General features: G+C 44.0%; 2 protein-coding genes across 4 annotated transcripts; both read right to left on the bottom strand.

Annotated features, from left to right (window-relative positions):
* Nucleotides 1-1,023: 1,023 nt before the first annotated feature.
* On the bottom strand, nucleotides 1,024-16,080 carry tulp3 (TUB like protein 3). 2 transcript variants are annotated; one of them, XM_076154516.1, is made up of 12 exons: nucleotides 15,996-16,080; nucleotides 10,387-10,428; nucleotides 8,772-8,823; nucleotides 5,582-5,744; nucleotides 5,270-5,482; nucleotides 3,251-3,372; nucleotides 2,963-3,148; nucleotides 2,759-2,871; nucleotides 2,550-2,667; nucleotides 2,366-2,464; nucleotides 2,074-2,245; nucleotides 1,024-1,751 (listed from the first exon to the last, which is right to left on the bottom strand). In XM_076154516.1, exons 1-12 carry the CDS (start codon nucleotides 16,013-16,015, stop codon nucleotides 1,618-1,620), a joined length of 1,434 nt encoding a protein of 477 aa, XP_076010631.1. In that variant the 5' UTR covers nucleotides 16,016-16,080; the 3' UTR covers nucleotides 1,024-1,617. The 2 variants fall into 2 exon arrangements, with proteins under 2 accessions (XP_076010631.1, XP_076010639.1); XM_076154524.1 differs by lacking the exons at nucleotides 8,772-8,823; nucleotides 10,387-10,428; nucleotides 15,996-16,080 and adding an exon at nucleotides 7,826-8,045.
* A 428-nt stretch (nucleotides 16,081-16,508) lies between these two features.
* rhno1 (RAD9-HUS1-RAD1 interacting nuclear orphan 1) lies at nucleotides 16,509-18,412 on the bottom strand. Of its 2 annotated transcripts, none has more exons than XM_076153745.1 (3): nucleotides 18,267-18,412; nucleotides 17,906-18,096; nucleotides 16,509-17,570 (listed from the first exon to the last, which is right to left on the bottom strand). In XM_076153745.1, the coding sequence occupies exons 2-3, from the start codon at nucleotides 18,068-18,070 to the stop codon at nucleotides 16,863-16,865; spliced, it is 873 nt and encodes a 290-aa protein (XP_076009860.1). In that variant the 5' UTR covers nucleotides 18,071-18,096; nucleotides 18,267-18,412; the 3' UTR covers nucleotides 16,509-16,862. The 2 variants fall into 2 exon arrangements, with proteins under 2 accessions (XP_076009860.1, XP_076009852.1); XM_076153737.1 differs by having other exon boundaries at nucleotides 17,906-18,093.
* Nucleotides 18,413-18,469: the final 57 nt, after the last annotated feature.

Genomic DNA, 18,469 nt, shown 5'->3' with positions numbered 1-18,469 from the left:
GTAAGATGGCCTGAAATGTTGAAGAAGAATTCTTATTAAACCCAGTTTGTTTACGTCAAACAGTTCGATCCGACAATGAAAAGATGTAAGCAGAGGAGTTAAATGTTAAATGTATTCTTTCAAAATGTGTTTATTGTTTTTGGTTATTACATTTTACACAAATGGAAAAAGTTGCTTTTGCTCTCAGTGTAGTTCCAAAAGTATTATGTTTATGAAAATAAACTAAAGTTTTCTGAATACATTCTATCCATGATCCGTCGTGTCTCCATCTGTCCACATATATCCATATTTCTGAATAACTGGATTGTGTTATATAAATCGAATGTAGGAAACTCATATATATTTCAAAATATCTCCTATAAACTTTTGTTTTCTCTTCAAACTCCATTGCACATTTTCCTTATCACTTTAAATTACAAATTGACAAAATCCACAGACTGCTGGCACACCGATTGTATGATATCAAACATTTTAAACTTACCAGGCGTTTGTGATTGCATGTAAATTATGATGTTTGTAATTCATGAAACACTGAAATAGTTGAAAATAGGACCTGAAAATCATCTTCAGTTGGACCGTTTTCCCTAAAAGGACCTGGGTTTAACGATGCTTAACTGACTGCCATTGTAAAGGATCAATAAGATGTGTTTCGGTTTAGATTATAGACTGTTCAGTTGTGTTTTCGTTTAGACTGAACAGGCAAAATATGTGGAACACTGAAGAAGTTTGTCCAGGTAAAAAGCTGTTATCCCTCACTGAAGTGGGCCATCCACAGAGGAGGAAAATCTGAGAGGAGATGTTTAGAGGCTTTGATTCAGTCATTTTGAGTCATTCAGAGTAGACAGATTTGTTAATGTAAGATTTTGGTCATAGCACTGTTGGGAACTTTCATAATGACACACATAATGACATCAAATAAGAAAGCATCGTCATATGTAAGACAGATATTTTCATATATGTACAATAGAACCATTCTGTCTGTTCCCATGTGCAATTCTGCTTGTGTTTTCCTTTTCCATTAGAAATCCAACCCGCTAAGACAAAGACACGTCACGGTATCGCATCATACAAAAATTACAATTGTTCACAAAAAACACAAAAACCATAAGACGTTCACATTTCACCTTCCAGCAAATAAGACACGGGTGACAACACTTGAAGAAATCCATGATGAGTAGATGGCAGGATTAAACCATAAAGCTACATTTCAAGATGCAAAAACACTGAAATCAAGATTTAAAGGCAACAGAAGGAAATAATATACATGTCACCAGTTTACACAATTTAACATGAACATTAAGGAGCGTCTCTGTTTTTCCCTTTTAGTAAGTACATGTGCACTTTCAAATGAAATGTAACTAAGGAGAGAAGAGGGTTAGTGAGTATCAGGGAATGATGAAGTGCCACCGGGGGGCACCAACGTCTCACTGGTCTCCTCTTGCGGTGTTAAAAGCTGTAGTGTTGATGGTAGTAGAAGAGTTTAAAGACTTCATGGCAGACGTGATTCCATTTTCCTCCGTTACATATGTTGTGGTGACCGTAATCGTGCAAAAGTGATACGTGTGACCTAGAGAAACAAGCCAAGCCAAGACCGAGTAGAGGTGGCGGAGGAGGAGCTCACTCGCAGGCCAGCTTGCTGTCAAAGCTTGACAGGCCGATAGCGAAGGCTTGGAGGGCGCACATGGGGTAGTTGAAGTCCAGGGTGAAGATGTCCTCTGCCACACGGCCAAACTGCATGACGATGTAGTCAGCTGGAGTGACAGAGGTTATCGATCAGTGTGAGCATGAAATACAGATGTTTCAGAGTAAAATATCACAGGGACACGCTTTCTGAGGCAATAGTGAGCAAGTTTGAATACAACTAAACTGATAGCTTCATGTAGAGAGCTTTTAGAGGCTTTTCATCGTGCACAGGGATCCATAAGGCTCCATTCAAAGGTCTACAGATCTAGTAAATACACGGGAAAGGTTCCAATTTACAAAAACAACAATGTCAAAGACCTAGCTTGCACATAGACAACCCTTCAAATCGTGAAATTTTGCATATCAAACATTTAGCAAACAGTTGCTTACGGTCATTGTCGTGGACAATCTGAAAGTTCTTGACTGAAGCTTGGGTCACACGACCGTGGAAGTTCAGCACGTACGACTGCGTGTCGTCGTTCCACACGGGCGCCTTGTTGTGCAACTCGATTAGGTTGTCTAGCGTGTGACTCTGAAACCTGCTCAGGAGATTCTCCTGTTCCTGCAAAGCAAACATTTGGACCCTTTATTTGTTTCAGCCACTTCTGTCTGTCCCCCCACTGAGGTGCAGGAGAGTGTGACATGAAAGAACGCTGCATGATTCCATGAAGGTCAGACTCACATTCGGGGGTCTCACAGGGACTCTCTCGAAGTTCATGTTCATGCCTGGGATGATTACGGTCATCTTACGTGGACCTTTGAATCCCAGGACGTTGGTTTCCTGGAATATGGAACAAAGACGGTTTGTTCCCTTTTTTAAACATTGTGCAACAATCAAAAAAAGGATGCGTCTGTCTGTGACTCACATAGCAGATGGCGGCCAGTTCCTGTCGCGTGTTGCTTTCTTCCAGCAGCGTCCCAGGGTTTTTACACGGGTTTGCGCCGTTATCATACACTGTGAATTTGGTGCCCATGAGGTTGGACCTGATAGAAGACAAAGAAGGAATTGTAGCATCTGGGAGGTGAGAGGAGAACAAAATTCCATCAGGATTTACCCAAAAGAGCGTGGCCTTACCTCAGTTTACCTATGAAGCTCTCTCCCTCCCGCGACAGATCAGTGGCGTCCACCGAGATCAGGTAGTTGGATGTCTTGCTCTTCTTCCTCTTTCTTCCTGCCAGCAGAAACACCTGGCAAGAGAGAGAGAAAGAGTGGGATGAATGTAGTCTTAAAATCACATTACTCCACAACAAGTTCAGGCCGCCTCGCCGCCGCCCTCACCCTCCTGCCATCCTCTCTTTCCAGGTGCATGAAGTAGGTGGGGTAGAGGCCGCGGTCCATGCCCTTCTTGTCTCGGGTGATGCGGCACTTGACGGTGATGCCGCGCGGAGCCGGAAGCAGGACGAACTCCTCCAGGTTGGCCACGTCAAGCAGCGAGCTCTCTGCCGTGGGTGAGCCGGGAGCCTCCTGAAATGAATCGACCATTTAGTGATGCACTTTACGTTCAATAAATAACGTTAATTGTAGCTTTAAGCGTTAATCGTGGACATTTTCAGAGTTTATCTGCACCTTGCCGCTCGTAGCAGAAGAAGGCCTGGTGCTGTCTGCGTTAGACAGAGAGCGCAGTTGCTCTTCCTCGCCGTCATCATCGTCTTCGCTGGCTTCGTCGTATTTCAAACTGCCAGACAGACCTGGCGAGGGAGATGAGGCAGAGGGTGGCACGGGTTTCTGATGATCGATTTAGGGCTTGAATAACAGTTGGAATTGAATCCCAGAGGCTCTTCAGCAACGACAGAATCTCAAAGAGTTTCTTAGCTCTGGTTAAACATGCTAAAATGTGTCTTTTGATGTGCTACAACACATTTCTGATGCAATACCTCTGCAACAAAATAGTTCAGGATAAGGTTAAAGCCTTTGGCATTGAAGGAAATAAAGGGTTGAAACAAACTGACCCACTTCAGACATTAGTAGTACATGTAACCTCTGCTTGATACCAAAATGAAAGCACAAATTTGGCTTGTGGGCTCTTAGTACAACCGTCAGAAATAATGCATCCTTATCCAGGCTGCTTCTGAGAGGGTGAGGCTGATGTCAAAGGATCGAGGCTGAAGTCTCATCCGTGTCGCACAGATGTCAAACGAGGTCTAGACGACTCGAGACTCTTCACTTGTAATTGGTTGCATAAATCAGGATTCAGCTTCTGTCAGCAGCTATAATCAGATTTTATAGTTTTGTTGATTCCAGCGCAGTGAAAAGAGGGGCCGTTTCATCTCATTGCAGCTTTTTGACCTTTTATATGACCTGAGGTGATATGGATAATTATAAAGACGCTACTGTGGCATTTTCATGTTGTACAGAGAGGAGGGCAACATCCTACACCACAGTGAGGAAGAAGAACAAAAATGAGTGGTTCACACTCTGCAACACAACCAGAACCCTTCCATGCAGCATGTGCGTTTGACTTTTACAATCTGATTATTAGATATTAATGCAGGTCGATCAGTAATGGTGAAACGTCGTCAGCACAGCAGCTCGTGAAGATTAATACAGTTTCAGTCAAGCCAAAAATACAAGAGCTGATTGAGCGACTTCATCAAATATGGATGTGGCTCAAATCTCAATTTTGTTCGTTTCCTATGCGGACGGGTGAGGGGGGGGAGCCAAAAATACCTGCCGGAACTCCTGAGGACATGTTCCTGGGCTAAACTGGGCTGACGTTAACAATTAGGCCCTGCATTATTGAGAGGGGGAGCGACATTTGCTCACACTGCAACGCTGCAAAGTCCGAGTTCACTTCAACTAAACCTTCATTTGTCATTGAATGGTGTAGTTTTGAAGTCGCGTTCCCAGACGTGTGGGTGTTACTGTTTGTAATGATGCCACAGACACAGACATACTGCAGGGGGAACGATGCCCAGGACTATTATTAAATGACCCATTTCTCAATGCGTGGCTGTCTGCGTCCTGACTGCAGAGGAGAACCGCTTTGGCCAACAACCATGTCAAAAGTCGTGGCTGCTTACTTCACAGATATACAGGCTATGCCAGACCAGTGACTGATTACCAGAACACCGAACAGTTCCTTTTTGTTATATTTTATTTTACATCCCAGGTGGGCCAGGGCGGTCATGTGAATGCGCGTTTGTGTGACTGTGGGGTTAGGTGGGGTTTCTGGGTGGGATGTCCTCTCTCTGTTTTTGTTTTTTGTTTTTCTGTTTCTCTTTTCTCTATCTCTCTCTCTCTATCACAACCTATGATGCGATTTGTACTAGCCTACCTTGCTGTTTGACATCATCCTGTAAGAACTGTATTTACCCTATGACATCAATGCAATTCCAATCTACTTGTGCTCTACCTCAGGGTATAATTTTTAACAACAATAGTAGGGATATCACAACCTTCCTTGCTTCTCTCTATCTCTATCTGTCCTCTTTTCCCTCTTTCTATATAAAGAATGATCTCCAAAATATCCTACAACTGTACGCGCAATGTCATGTACAATGTTTGCTTCAATAAAAGCAAATTGCAAAAAAAAAAGTTGTGGCTGCTATTAGAACGGAATTCTGATAGTGTTTTCCAGTTGTTCACCTTGTTTCTGCAGCAGCTCTTGGATGTCTGTTTTGGGCTCGATCAGAGTCTCAGTGTCCCCGTCCCTCTCGGGCTCCTCGGCTGCAGGGGACTGGGGTTGAGACTCGGACTGGGGCTGGGGCTGGGGCTGGGACTGGCTGACTGAGAGGATTTGGATTTTCGTTCCCAGGTCGGGGGTTTCTGAACCCAAGAATGCTGCTGGGCCGTCAATACCTGCAGCACGGAGAAAATAATGGTTTGCAACCTGTCTGCAACACTTAAGAGAGTAAAGACAAATGGAGAAGCGCAGGGATCATGACTGGAGTCCCTCACCGTCCATGATGACATCGCTGGTGACGCTAAGGCGAGACTCAACCAGCGGGGCCTGTTCCTCGCTACGCCGAGGCTTGGTGCGCCGAGGCCGCGCTTCAGGATTGGGCTGCACCATCAGAGGTTCTTGGCGCTTCCTCCGCTGCTTCTGTTCCAGGAGCGCCCTCTACAGACCAAACAAGAAATAATGGCAGATGTCTTCAGAAGTTCTTTGGTTGTCGTATTCTCTATATGGAGCTTCTGCATTTGCCTTCACAAAAAAGTACATCTGCGTTGTTTATAGTATATTCTAATTCTGTGATATTTGAGGACATATTTCATGAGATATATTCATATATGTTTGCATAGGGTGATGAAAAACTCGCTTGCTTTATCTCTCCCCAAAAAACACACTAATGCCCAAGCAGGAGCTCTTTGTTGTGGAAACAACTCCGACAATACCGTGGTGATGAGCACCCTTGGCGCCACAGCATCCATAATCAGTGAGGAGCCCTCAGCGGTGTATGTAAGGGACTATTTCCATGGCAACTACACACTCAAACAGAGTATAAACTAAAAAGTTATTTCCTGACCTTGGAGCTCTCTTTTGTCTTTCCATATTAATTTTGTCATGTCATTGTTCCCTCTCTACAATCCATGTCTCCTGCATAATCGTGTTGAGGTGTAATGTTATGTGGGGCTTGTTGCTGTGTAGTGAAATCAGCATTCAAAGCTACAATATGCAAGTATGTAAAACCACTATGGCCTCCTAAGGCAGCAGACAAACTGTGATCTTTGCAATACTGCTTGATTTAAAACAGTGAAAAACACCCACACAGCATGGGGGGGGCGACTGTGGAAGTCCAGCAGAGGTGATGTTATGGCAATACCAAATGACTCACCCACGACAGAACAATAAGATGAAGGCTGAAGACACCACTCTGTGGAGATTTGGGACTCAAACAAGCCGGTGGGTTCTCAAGCTTCACCATAAAGAGAACACAAAGCTCTGTTTCTCCATTTTTACTTTACTGTTATTTGTGTGTGTGTGGTTTAGTTTGGAATATGGTGGCGTTCTATCCTCAATGTCCGAGCCGAGCCGAGCTCTCTGTGGTCAACGCAGCCGGTGGATTACGCAAGTGCATTAATTAGTGCGTCAAATGCACAACAGCAAGTCCTGTTCAGCGATGCTGTTTAGTGAGCTGGAAGACAGCAGGAGGCCTTCTCTCATACTGCAGCACAAAAGCTTTCATAACTCATCAGTCAGTGTGCTCAAACTGAACTGTGCTCTCTCTCTCTCTCTCAAACTTTTTTTTTTTTATTTACATCATCAGCATTACAAACAAACTAATTCTAGTGAAGCGAGTCACGATGCGTTGACAAGAGTACGATAACCAGCAATACAAATCAAATAGCGAGAGAAGGACTAAATCAGATCTGAGTCAAGGATTAAAGCGACATGATTATTAAGGAATACAAACAGTGCATTAGTCTCTACGTGATGAATCAGGGGACTGAATTCATTATCATTTCAAATTAGTTCTTCATAGCTATAAATAAAGGCTCCAAATGAATTAAACATTAAGTGGGATCATTGGGATGAACACAATTAGTGTCAGAGTACCAAACAAAGGTGGAAGCTGTGCCAAACTACGCATTTCCAATTACAATTTGCATTGTAAAAAAATGTCTCAGGGTGGTCAGAACGCAAAAAATGAAATTGATATGAATGAGTTGGATCACCTGATTTACTTTACTGTTATCTAACCGGTTACATCTGACATGGTTTAGACAATGAAAGCTGCCGAGGGAATGGATTGTGAGGCGACACACTTAACACCAATTCTTCACTCCCTCAGGTTCAGACTTGTGTGTTTTGTCTTCCCTGATTAAGTCTCAGAGTCTTGTGCTATTTTAAGACAATCTATTGTAATAATCCATTCCTTTGTAAAGGCTGTGTGCTTGACATTTTGGTAGCAGGATGTGACTTCATTGAGCCCTTTCACGGTCCTTCCTGAGTCGGGTGAAACAGGAGGAAAAGGTGGACGAAAGAAAACCGGACGCTCGTTGATTTCAAGAGACACTCATACATGATGAAGCGTCGCCAGTGAAGATAGCAAGGTGAAAAAAGAAGACAAGGGGAAACACACAGCAAGTACGACAAGATGATCTTTGAAATAAACTGGAAGACAAACAACAAGAGACACACACCTGTTTCATTCATGTGAACCAACACTAAACAAATAGGAAGCAGCAAAAGTTACCAACCCGTTCTATTGACATCCTGATCAAGTGTGACCCGGCAAGTTTCCCTACAGAGCAAACAGAGCGGCTCTCATTTCTCTTGAAGTCAAATGAAGCTACTGTCTTGCTCGCGGTGAAGCTCTCCCTGTCTCCGTGTCCCCCCTTTTCCTCTGCTGCAAGCGAGTGTGGCAATCGATAACCTCAACAGCCTCCTCTGTGCTATGTGGTCCTCCAACAGGAAATGGCTTGCTCTCCCTCTCTCTCTCTCCCCCTCCCTCTCCCTGCCTCTCCCTCCCTCTCTCCCTCTCAGCCAAGTCCAGTGTGTGTGTGAGTGCAGAATAGTCACCATCACAAACTGAATCAGCAGTCATTAGCGCTCCAACTCCAGCTGGGAGAGAGGGGGAGGGGCAGTGTGAAGTGTAGTGTTGTGAAGTGTGATTCCTCATCATAAGAGATGAGATAACACTGAATCCTCAGGCCCGACCCAACAAAGTACCTAAAAGTAAACATTATGTAAATAAGCCTTGGCTTATCATAGCTGATGTACTGTTACGTAGCCTTACTGTTAATAGGTTAAAGTGTTCAAGTGGAGTTGGAATTGTGATGGTCAGTCTGCTCATGGGTGTTACAACTTGTTCAGAAAAACCTGCAATTACTCAACATTTGAGAGAGTACTCTGAGAACACAGTAAAGACTTAAAGAGCAGAACATCTCGTTCTGTGTTTGATCTAGGTTACCACTAGATAGTAGCAGAGACTAAGGAGAGCACAGCCAGACGTCAAGCGACCACTGGATCTGGATCTTGATCAGTATCATCTGGTTCTGGTGGCCAGGGTCAAGGTCAGATAGGAGCTGTGTTTATCCAGCTATAGTCTGGATAAATACAAGCATGACTGAGAGAAAGTGCTGATAATGATGAGATATAAATAGGACAACTCTTAACGGGCATGTTGGGTTTTGAGTTTCTTACCTGTTTTTCCAGTTTCTGCTGCATGAGATTGCCGCCATCATCTTCAATGCCACTGCAGAAGAAACAACACAATATGAAAAGATTTAAGATTAGACCAGTTAAAATTCAGTGTATAATATGAATGTCATCATATTTGTACAATTTCATACATAATAATTTCATATACTGTATACTCAAACTCATTGTGGTTTCCAGTCTTGGTACCATTGTGTACTCCACACACACTTATCTCTCTCTGCTGCCTGCTCTACCCACAGCTCATTACTATTTTATATTATATTATAAATTAGCTGATTTGGACGAAGCCCAGGATTAGGAGCCACTCTGCACTTAGCATACCAGGAGGGGGCAATAAAGAGATGTTATCCTATACATTCATCTATTACATGATGTGGATATAGCTTTGATTTATTCAGTTTTATGTTATGTTGAAAAGGTCAAAACTATACTGGATGAATGAACAATTTAGCCTTGAACTAATATCCTAAATAGTGAGTTTCACTACACACCGCCCTTCAAAACAGGATTTCCGAGCTTGTTGATGAAACCTGACACGTCTGCCGCTCTGGGAGATGAGTGACAGACGCCGAGAGTGGAGAGCATGAGCAAGATAAAGGGATCCAGCAGAGAGGATGACTTCTTGTGAGTCAGATGGATTGGCATCTTCAAGGACTGAGGGTCCATGTTGCTTAGATACAGTAGGGAGAGAGAGAAGGGCAACAGCAGGAGCCTATTGAGACAGAGGCTGAGTCAGACACCATCTCTCTCTCTTTCTGTCTCTCTAACACACACACACCAGGCTGATGTAACGAGTGGATCACTAGTTTAATTTCTCACATCTTTCATCTTTGCCTCGAGCATGAATCTTTAAATATCCCTGCCTGGCTGTTTATGGAACGAATAAAGGAAATGGAATAATGAAAACCCTTGAAATCAGGCAGCCTGATCGTCGCCTGATTGTGTGAGCATTTAAGGTGTCAGACTTGCTCATCCTCCCATCCGCCTATTTCCATCTCCTTCAGTCGCTCTCACGTCCTATCCGTAGCTGTAGTGTGCCGGTGATGACACACACTACTTAAGGACCCCGCTGGGTGATGTCACTGCCGTACGGTTGAGGACACGGTTAATGTCAAAAGGTGGCAAGTTCCGGAAAACATCTTCATCCACTCTATAGGCCCACAGGCTTAAGTGATTATCTGTTCATTCCACATCAAAATGAGAGAAGCAGACTCGCACTGGTGTGTCACACTGTCACAGGTGTATTGTGTCTATGTGAATAATCACCTTGTTTACAGTTTACAGTTGACAATTCCATCTCATTTGCCTCAAGCCCTTTAATTGTGTTATGACTGGATTGTTAGTGTGCATGTTAACATAACCTTCCTTCTAGTTAGCAGCCTCAAAGTAAGCATTAAGGAGTGACTCATAAATCAATCACTGATGAAACAACCAAACAGCGTTGCCAGGTTGGACAGAAACACTTGTCCCGCTGGCTATTTTAAAAATTTATGATTAGAGTCTGATCTGCTTGCCACACATCTGTTAGATTGTGAAAGGAGAACCTGTGTGAGTGTGTGGGTCTGTGTGTGTCTGTTGGGGGAGTTTTCCTGCTCACCTCGCCAGTGAATTAGAGGAGAAGCTGGCAGAACTGGAGGGTCTTCGGGGAAAAAGGCAATTTGGCACCAGAGCAACCAGGAGCACAGGACCATGTGAACAAAATGAGAAGAGTGACAAAATATCAGCAAAGAAGTTCCACACATAACCCAACACTGTAGAGGACATGTTAAACACTGCACACTCCTATACTTCTAGGGGGTCAAGAAACTACAACTACCACACACACACACGCACACACACACACACATGCACACGCACACACCCACAGCGATTCACAGCTGTGAGGTGATCAATGTTTCATTAGTCCGTCACGGCTTGGGTGACAAGAGAAGCACATGGCGCTGTTGTCCCTTCCTTGTGTGGGGGATCAAGGTAACCATGGTGACTTCAGCTCCGTCAACAGTGCACCTCCGGCATCATTGATTAAAAACCGGCGGCCGGTTGGCAAGGCTCGGCTGTAATAGGAGGCCTTTGCACTGCGCTGTGAAGATTTACAGGGTGTGGAGTTTATTGAGACACCTGTGATTCATGTTAAGCAGCGTATTCAAATCAAAATATTTATGCAGAGAAAGAGCTACTAAAGCGGTTTACAGCCAGAGATTTGTGCATGGAGTGCTGGATGATTAGAAAACCTAAGGTAGTCTCCTTGTGCATCGTTGCCCAAATAGTTTTTACTGCATAATACTATATTTTAATGTTTTTCTCAATGTTTCTTGATTTATCAGGCTAAAACTGAGATTGATAGCAAAACCGATCACTAAAAAAGACACGTATTTGTATAACTTGACAATCAATAAAGTTGACTTTCATTGAATGTTTGTGAGAATCTGACATTTATTTCCATTTATAACAGTAACTTATATTTGAGACCCATAACAAATTGATCAGGGGTTAGTGGTGAAGCAAACAACTTTAGTTTGGGCTGTCTTAAAGCCAAAGACAGTCTTTCACATGATGGATGTGATATTAAGTTATCGTCCCTGAGCTCATTTAGTCTGTCGTTCACCTTAATGAAAGACTTTCGTACACGTCATTTGTCACTTCAAACAGAAATGTAAAGTTGAGCAAGCGTGGCTTCATTTCTGTCACGGGCCACCGACTTCCCAACGCTCAGAGGGGCTCTCAAGGAAAGGAAGTAATTAAAGCAAAGTCCCTGCAGGAGTGTGTGTGGTTACCGGTGAGAGAAGAGACGCTAGTGGATAAGTGTGGAAAGGACACGTCCAGCAGGATTCTCCCTGTCTCATTGTCTGAGACTGAGGAGATACCTGGAGGATGCTGCACAGACGTCCCCCCTGATCCCGAGGTTGTTTATCCCCAACTCAGTTCAGTTGCTACAAACAAACACTTAAGATTCAGATTAGCTGCAAAACACAGATAAAATCCCAATACAGAGATGGATTGAAAGTTGAGTAAAAACCTTTGCTTATAAAAATATACAAGGGTGGACAACAAACACACACACATACGCAAATCACCAACTCTTGTTACAGCCCAGCCACAACCTGAGGCTTTGAATAAGTAAAGACATGGCAGCAGAAACATGAGGCTGATCTTTGATCTCCTCCGTTCAGCCGGCCGGAGAGGTGAATCAGAGGCTGGAGGAAACATTATATTAGCGCTGACCTCTGACCTCTGCCCTGGCATAGGACGTGTCCACTCTGCAATCCCAAAACATGACTGCCCCTGTAGAAGACTATTCATCTGCGCAACAAGTAGCTACACCTCTTGAACGACAGACAAAAGATTAATATCTATGTGTGCAGCTACCTGTAAGACCAGCGGCTGAAGACAGGCTGAGATCCCTCATTCTTTATAGTGTCCATGGATGCTGCTTCAGGAATGCTGATCCAGACCTCTGCTCTCTATTGGAAAAATGTTGGGAGTTCTAGCGCAGTCCTCCTACCTTACAGCAAGAGATCTCAGCTGTTATGTCACCGGGTTGAGAGGAGCTACAGTACATCCCACCCCGGGGAGTGACAGCTACCACTGCTGAGGCGGGCTGAGGTCGGAGGCTTGGAGCCGTTGCCATGACTTCGCACTTCATACAACGCAAGGATGCAGCTTGGGGCGTTGGTGAGAAAGTGACAGGTCTAAATGCTAGACAGCGAGGGGGTTTGTAATGCAACACTGCGCATTTCGGGGAAAGTTACTTGAGCTCAATAGATACCGGGAGGAGAGAGGAGCGAGGCCAGGTTTCTTAAAAGTTCAATCACATGAGATTCTATTGCTGTCTGTCCCTTATTTGGCCGCCAGACGACTTCCAACTAACTTTCTGTTGGTTTCGACATTCTGTCATCGCTCGCTTCCTCTGAGTCATCGCAGCAAGCGACAACACACTGGATGTAGGCTAGACCAAATGTGCTAATCCGTTAAAGGTAAAATTAGGGATTTGTAGAGCTTTAAATAGCCTGAAGCTCTACTGAAACATCACACTCAGCCAACACATAGTGAGTCAAATATCCCAGTCTGTACTACTCATAATATTTACTCATTTTTAACATGTTTTGAAACTTAACTTAATGAACAATAACCTGTGGATTAACCTTTCCAGAAATGATGAATGATGTAGGGAGCTTTATCTAGTTGCTAGGAGACTAGAGCCTCCTATTCTTTTTCTGTACCTACATGCAGACGTGAGAGAGAGGACAGGGAGGATGAGTAGTGTGTGTGTGTTTGTCCTGTGGGATCGGTTTAAAATGGCATATAAGACAAACTGATGATAAGCGAGGGAATTACTCAGCTAAGGGAGTAATTATCCAACTGAAAACAAATGATGGAAAGAAGCTACACGAGATGACAATACTATTTCCCTGTGGGACTCAGATACACGTTCCTCACTTACAGCTCACTTCAGGCTCTTTTTCACTGCTGTAACATTTTCAATATCAGAGGAACATTGAATTTGGGAACTGTGCAGGGCACCACCTTGTTCACAACAAGCAGCGCAGCAATGGAAGCTTCAGCTAAAAATGTACGCAACGTTGTCACGTTCATTGTGGCGAACGTTAGCACATCATAAATACCAGGCGTGTTTTCTCTGCCTCTTGGACCTTGAGCAACTGCATGGACGACTCAAGCCAACTAGGCTGTATGTGTTTGGAATGCAGTGGGCTACACCGCAATGACTTACAGCTCGGCCTAAAGCCAGATGCCACACTGATTGATTGAGCGGACTCTCGCGTTCTTGCCGTATGTAGAAGAGCCATTGTGATTTCAGGATGCTCACTTAAAATGAACTTTTAGTGGAAGTGAAATACTAGTTTCCATGCCGACGATCCTGGCAACCCAGTGGAGAATGTTCAGCATAAAGTTAATTGTTTGCTCACACTTATGACACCTGTGGGAATACTCTGTAATATATTCTTTGCAATAATAATCAATGCATTTCCTGTGAAGCTGATGGGACTTGTAATGGTACTCAAGTCTTTGGTATTAGCTGTCCCACTGCCTCATAAAGTATGTTTACAAGCACTTCCGTTTTATTGCAATAAAGGCAATAAATTGTCTCCTTCGAACATGTTAATGAGATTGAAATGGGCATAAATCCAAGAACGTTTACATCCCAGAGACGGACCTCGATTGTGTAATTGTGAATGCATTTATTCAGACATGTTAACATCTTGATCGGTTCTCTCAATGAGCAGTCTTGCCTCATACTGTCTGCAATTACGCAATAGTTCATGTTTCGAACTCCTCTCCCTGACAATGCTGCTTCCACGCTACAAGAGGAACCTAACGGGAATGAAGCTGCCAAGTGAGTCATCACTCAGCCTTCATCTGCACTTTCATAACCAGTTTGAGGGAAAACTATGCTTTTAGAACTCCCTCTGGAATAACATCATGAAGATGAAATCTCCCAATTTTAGCAGGGTTAACAAACAAATATAATGTTGATATTTGCACTTGTAGTATTTTCTTCTGATGTAATAAAAAGCCTGTGTTTGACACGAGAGCAAACATCTCAATATGCATCTGATCTTTCAGTTGTGTTTGACTGATTAGACTTCCACACACTTTCATTGGCCAGCCAAATCAGTCTGGTGAAGCTCAGCGACTAAATGCAAACCAAAGCTCACACAGCATCAGATGAGGGACAACAGGACGCCAGAGGAAGATTGAGCCCTCCAGAAACATCAGACATCATTGTTGTTACTTTGTTGAGTATGATGTCACCATCATCTATAGTAAGTAACCACCAGTAAACAACAGTAGCATCAGGAGGACAGGAAGGTGGTGACGTGGCCCATCAACGAAACCAACGAGCTGGCAGAAAGGAATATAACATCTCACCCAGTATTTACGGAACACTAGTGCGTTGGTGCACTGAAGGAGAGGAGTTGCATCTGAACTGATAGAATCAAATAATCAGACCGGGACTGCAATCGTCAAACAGGAGAGGCTTGGAGCTACTGGGGTTTTTTATCTTGCCAGACATAAAAGCAGACCTCTGCCTCAGCCAGTGCTGCAAATGGACTGCATTAGCTGCTGACACACACGCACATGACCTCTTCATCCCAACACCTGTTTGAATGACCAGCATAGCAAGAAAGCAAGAATGAATCACATGCCGTTCCAGTTACTAATCACTGCGAGCTCAAACGAAGAAGAAAGAAAGGTCAGGAAAAATACAAGAGCATTGCTTACTGACTGACTGACTGACTTACTGACTGACTCGCTCATTAATTTATGGAGCCTACAGCTGTTGTAACCGTTTTGGGTGGTGATAGTGAATATCGCCTTACAGGAAAGGACACAGGAGAGGCTACAGAAGGACATGCTCCGACATGACACACAAGCCTTCTCTCCCCCCATCGTCTTGTTTGATCAGATCCAAACCCGCGACTTGCCATCGATTTGAAGTGGATACGCGCTTGACAAGCCGGTGTGGGTACCATAACCACCGATTGCGGTCGAACACAATATTTTCTGGGAGGTCGGGTGTTATTGTTGTTATACTCATTAGGTGTGGGAGGAAAACACAAATAAACAAAGGTTCCACTTAAATATGAAGTTCAGTAGTGTGGCTGGGTGTTAATTATTTCTAACGCTACAATTCCGTTTCTTTCTGTTTGTCGTTTTAACTCGCATCTGGATGAATCATACTGGAATGAGCCGCTACTGTTGGATTCCATTACCGAAACATTTTGTCACGACGCTCAACACACACACACACACACACACGCACGCACACACACATTTTTTGAGTTTATCATCCCAACAAAGCCAACTAAAACCTCTAACATTAGCCTCGTGTGGTAATGGGTGTAATGAATTGTTGCTCGTTCCCATTATCCCACTATTACCATGTTTGTAACGCGATTTTGCGCAGCTCGTTTGCCAGATTAGATTCTCATCAAACGCAAAACCAAAAACGCAAAATAGAGAAAAGTCGCCGTAGCTGAGAAAACGCGGTGTTGTAGCTCGTTTGTTACCACTAGAAGCTAATGTTAGCCCACCTTCTACTGTATGCTATGCTGCCTTTGTAAAAGTTGGGGGCGACAGTGAAGTTTTCGTTAAATACACATTATCTACGTCGCTTAGCTTCTCGTTAAGCAGTGTCAAAACTAGAACAACCCTACAGGTAGTGTGTGTGCGCTTTATTCGTACCTTATGCTGTAGTAACTCATGTTTATCCGCGGTTGCTAAGGAAGATCCTCCTGTGGCTCTTCTACTTTTTCTGGACGCGGCTAAGGAGAACTCAGTCAACTCGGTCCTTAGTTACGGAATACGCTAACAACGGGATTTGCTATTGGTCGACAGTAAATTTAGCCGAGTTCTGATTGGTGCATAATCATGGCGAGAGGCGGGGAGCGCCGCGAGCTCGATTTGGCTTCTTTTTAACATGGAATCCGCTATTGCTTCACTTCGCGGGATGAAACACAAGTCAGGAAATTAAAACGCTGCCCGCAATACACGATTTAAAGAAGCTGAGCAGCAGCCAAGCCACCATGGCCATAAGGCAGTCTGCACCTCAAGCTCCTGAAAAAAGTAGCGAACTACATTTCCACTATATACAGGAATTATCAGTCAAAACATGCATGGTTGGATGTGTTTGCATTATCGCTGCTTATTTACGAGAGTGTAGGAACTGCATTAAAACATTGAGAATTGTTGTTTTTGTAATTGTGTATTTATTAAATGTATTTTGTGCAATACACTTGAAAAAGTATTGGTCACAGCCAACAGTGGTCCTACACAATCATCTGGATTCATTCATTCATCTGATATCTTAAATAAATCTGACTGAGTGGGCTGGGGCCAGCGAAGGTCATTTCATAAGATCCTTGGCAAACTGTTACATGAGTTAAGTTAAAAAGAACTCTGTGAACTACTTTAGAATTCAGCAGTGTGATGTGATCTAACTGAAACAAAAATAGTTCCTGCAAAGGACTGCGGCAGTCCGATATGAATAATCATGCGTCTCTCCTCTAAAGACACCTGTGCCATGTCCTCTTATACCGGCACTCCACGCCATTAGCTGTGAATTAGCACCTCAGAATCAGAGAGATTACCTCTCTCTTTCAGCAGCAACATCAAGCTCCTCCTCCTCCTCCATGTCACCTTCACACCATAGTCTCTCTCTGGAGTATCAGCCACCAATATGTCAGGTGGTGTAGACGGCGGCGACCCAGGCATTAGGAGGTATAGAAAGGGGGAGGAAGTGCAAGAGTTCCCCTCGTGGAGTGCATTTGGAGTGTCCACGTCAGGTGGCGTGCACGCAAAGCTCACATCCGGTGTGCGGAATTTAGTGGCAGGAGGTGTTGAAGCAGCAGATTCTGGGATTTTGCGTTTCTCGGTCACAACGATGGATGAAGCTTCATGTGGATCCAAACATCTGCTGGAGGAAGCAGCATCAGCAGAAACCTCTACCTGCTTCACATTCCTTTTTCCAACTGAGGCTATCCGTCCACTCGGATGAGAAGCTGTACTTTTGATCTGACGTGACCCCCGCGGTCGACTCGCCGACACCTCAGTCGCTGCCTTTCTGCGTGTCTGCCTCGGTGGGTGAAAGCATTCCCTTGACTTTGTCTCAAATGATAATGAGGGAAATTTGCACACGCTGGTTTTCTTGGAATGCCTGCTGCTCCTGTCAACAATACTTGTGGCTGGGTCAAGGCACCTTCTCCTCCCTCTTTTCACCGGTGATGCAGCCTCAACCAATGGGTCAAACTGTGGACTCACCTAAAAACACAAAGCACAGCAAACAAACAATTGGATTCAAACCCAGGTGCCTTATGACAGTTATGAAGCTGTTGCAGTAATGGCAGACATTTTCACCAGTATCACGCATGCCAGCTCCCTGGCTCATCTTTATTGGAAGGAAAAATAACTGACGCTGCTACTTACAATGGCAGTCCTATTGTATAAAGACAATCACAGGACTGGTAGAGATTGAGTGCCACGCTCAGAGACACTTCAGCAGGTTTTGTTGTTGAAAAGAAATGTTTGCAGATTCACCCATGTACCACCCAGAAAAGTCGCGGAATACACAAAAGCATTTTTTGCAAACAACTTACCCACGTGTTAAGAGTCGTATTGCTGTGAGATTGTGCCTCTGTGAAGAAGGGTTTGGGGTTAAACGCTGCACGGACTTCAGGCTCATTCTGGACTTTGGCTCCACGCGAAGGTTGCTCCAGGAACAGCAGCGGAGGCTTATCTGACTTTTTGGCTTTACGGGGCATTAATAGGAATCATGACTGAAGATCTGCTGAAACAAATGAAGTGAGACACATCAGACTTCAGCTTTTCCTTATTTCTGTTAAGTCAGTTGTCCCAAAATACCTGATTACGATGGATGAGATCACGCAAACACCTTTATATTCCGTATATTTAACGTTTAACCATCGCGTGTGTACCCTTGCCAGATATTATACAGACCTTGATGTAGTACTTCGCGTCAGACACTGCCAGCGGTCATAATTACACACATATATTCAACTGTTTGTTGTCTCGACTTGTATACTTTTGTTTCCCGTCTTGTGACTACGTGAGTTCCGCCATACTCGTCTCTCATTGCCCGCAGATTCTCTTTGTCCAGCTCCCATTGGTGAATTTCCCGTCACGTGGTCACAAAAGACGGA

Source organism: Genypterus blacodes, unplaced genomic scaffold (genome assembly GCF_046128005.1).
Source record: "Genypterus blacodes isolate CSIRO-AG114 ecotype Tasmania unplaced genomic scaffold, CSIRO-AGI_Gbla_v1 ptg000007l_1, whole genome shotgun sequence".
Classification (NCBI taxonomy): domain Eukaryota; kingdom Metazoa; phylum Chordata; class Actinopteri; order Ophidiiformes; family Ophidiidae; genus Genypterus; species Genypterus blacodes.
This window is presented reverse-complemented; position numbering and strand designations above follow the sequence as displayed.

Coding starts and splice junctions, on each gene's coding strand:
- rhno1 (XM_076153745.1), bottom strand. CDS start 18,070: ATGCCCCGTAAAGCCAAAAAGTCAGATAAGCCTCCGCTGCTGTTCCTG. Junction 17,571..17,905: donor ATACGACTCTTAACACGTGG/GTAAGTTGTTTG, acceptor TTGTGTTTTTAG/GTGAGTCCACAGTTTGACCC.
- tulp3 (XM_076154516.1), bottom strand. CDS start 16,015: ATGAGTTACTACAGCATAAG. Junction 8,824..10,386: donor TCCTCTAATTCACTGGCGAG/GTGAGCAGGAAA, acceptor TTTCTTCTGCAG/TGGCATTGAAGATGATGGCG. Junction 5,745..8,771: donor AGCAGAAACTGGAAAAACAG/GTAAGAAACTCA, acceptor TTTGGTCTGTAG/AGGGCGCTCCTGGAACAGAA.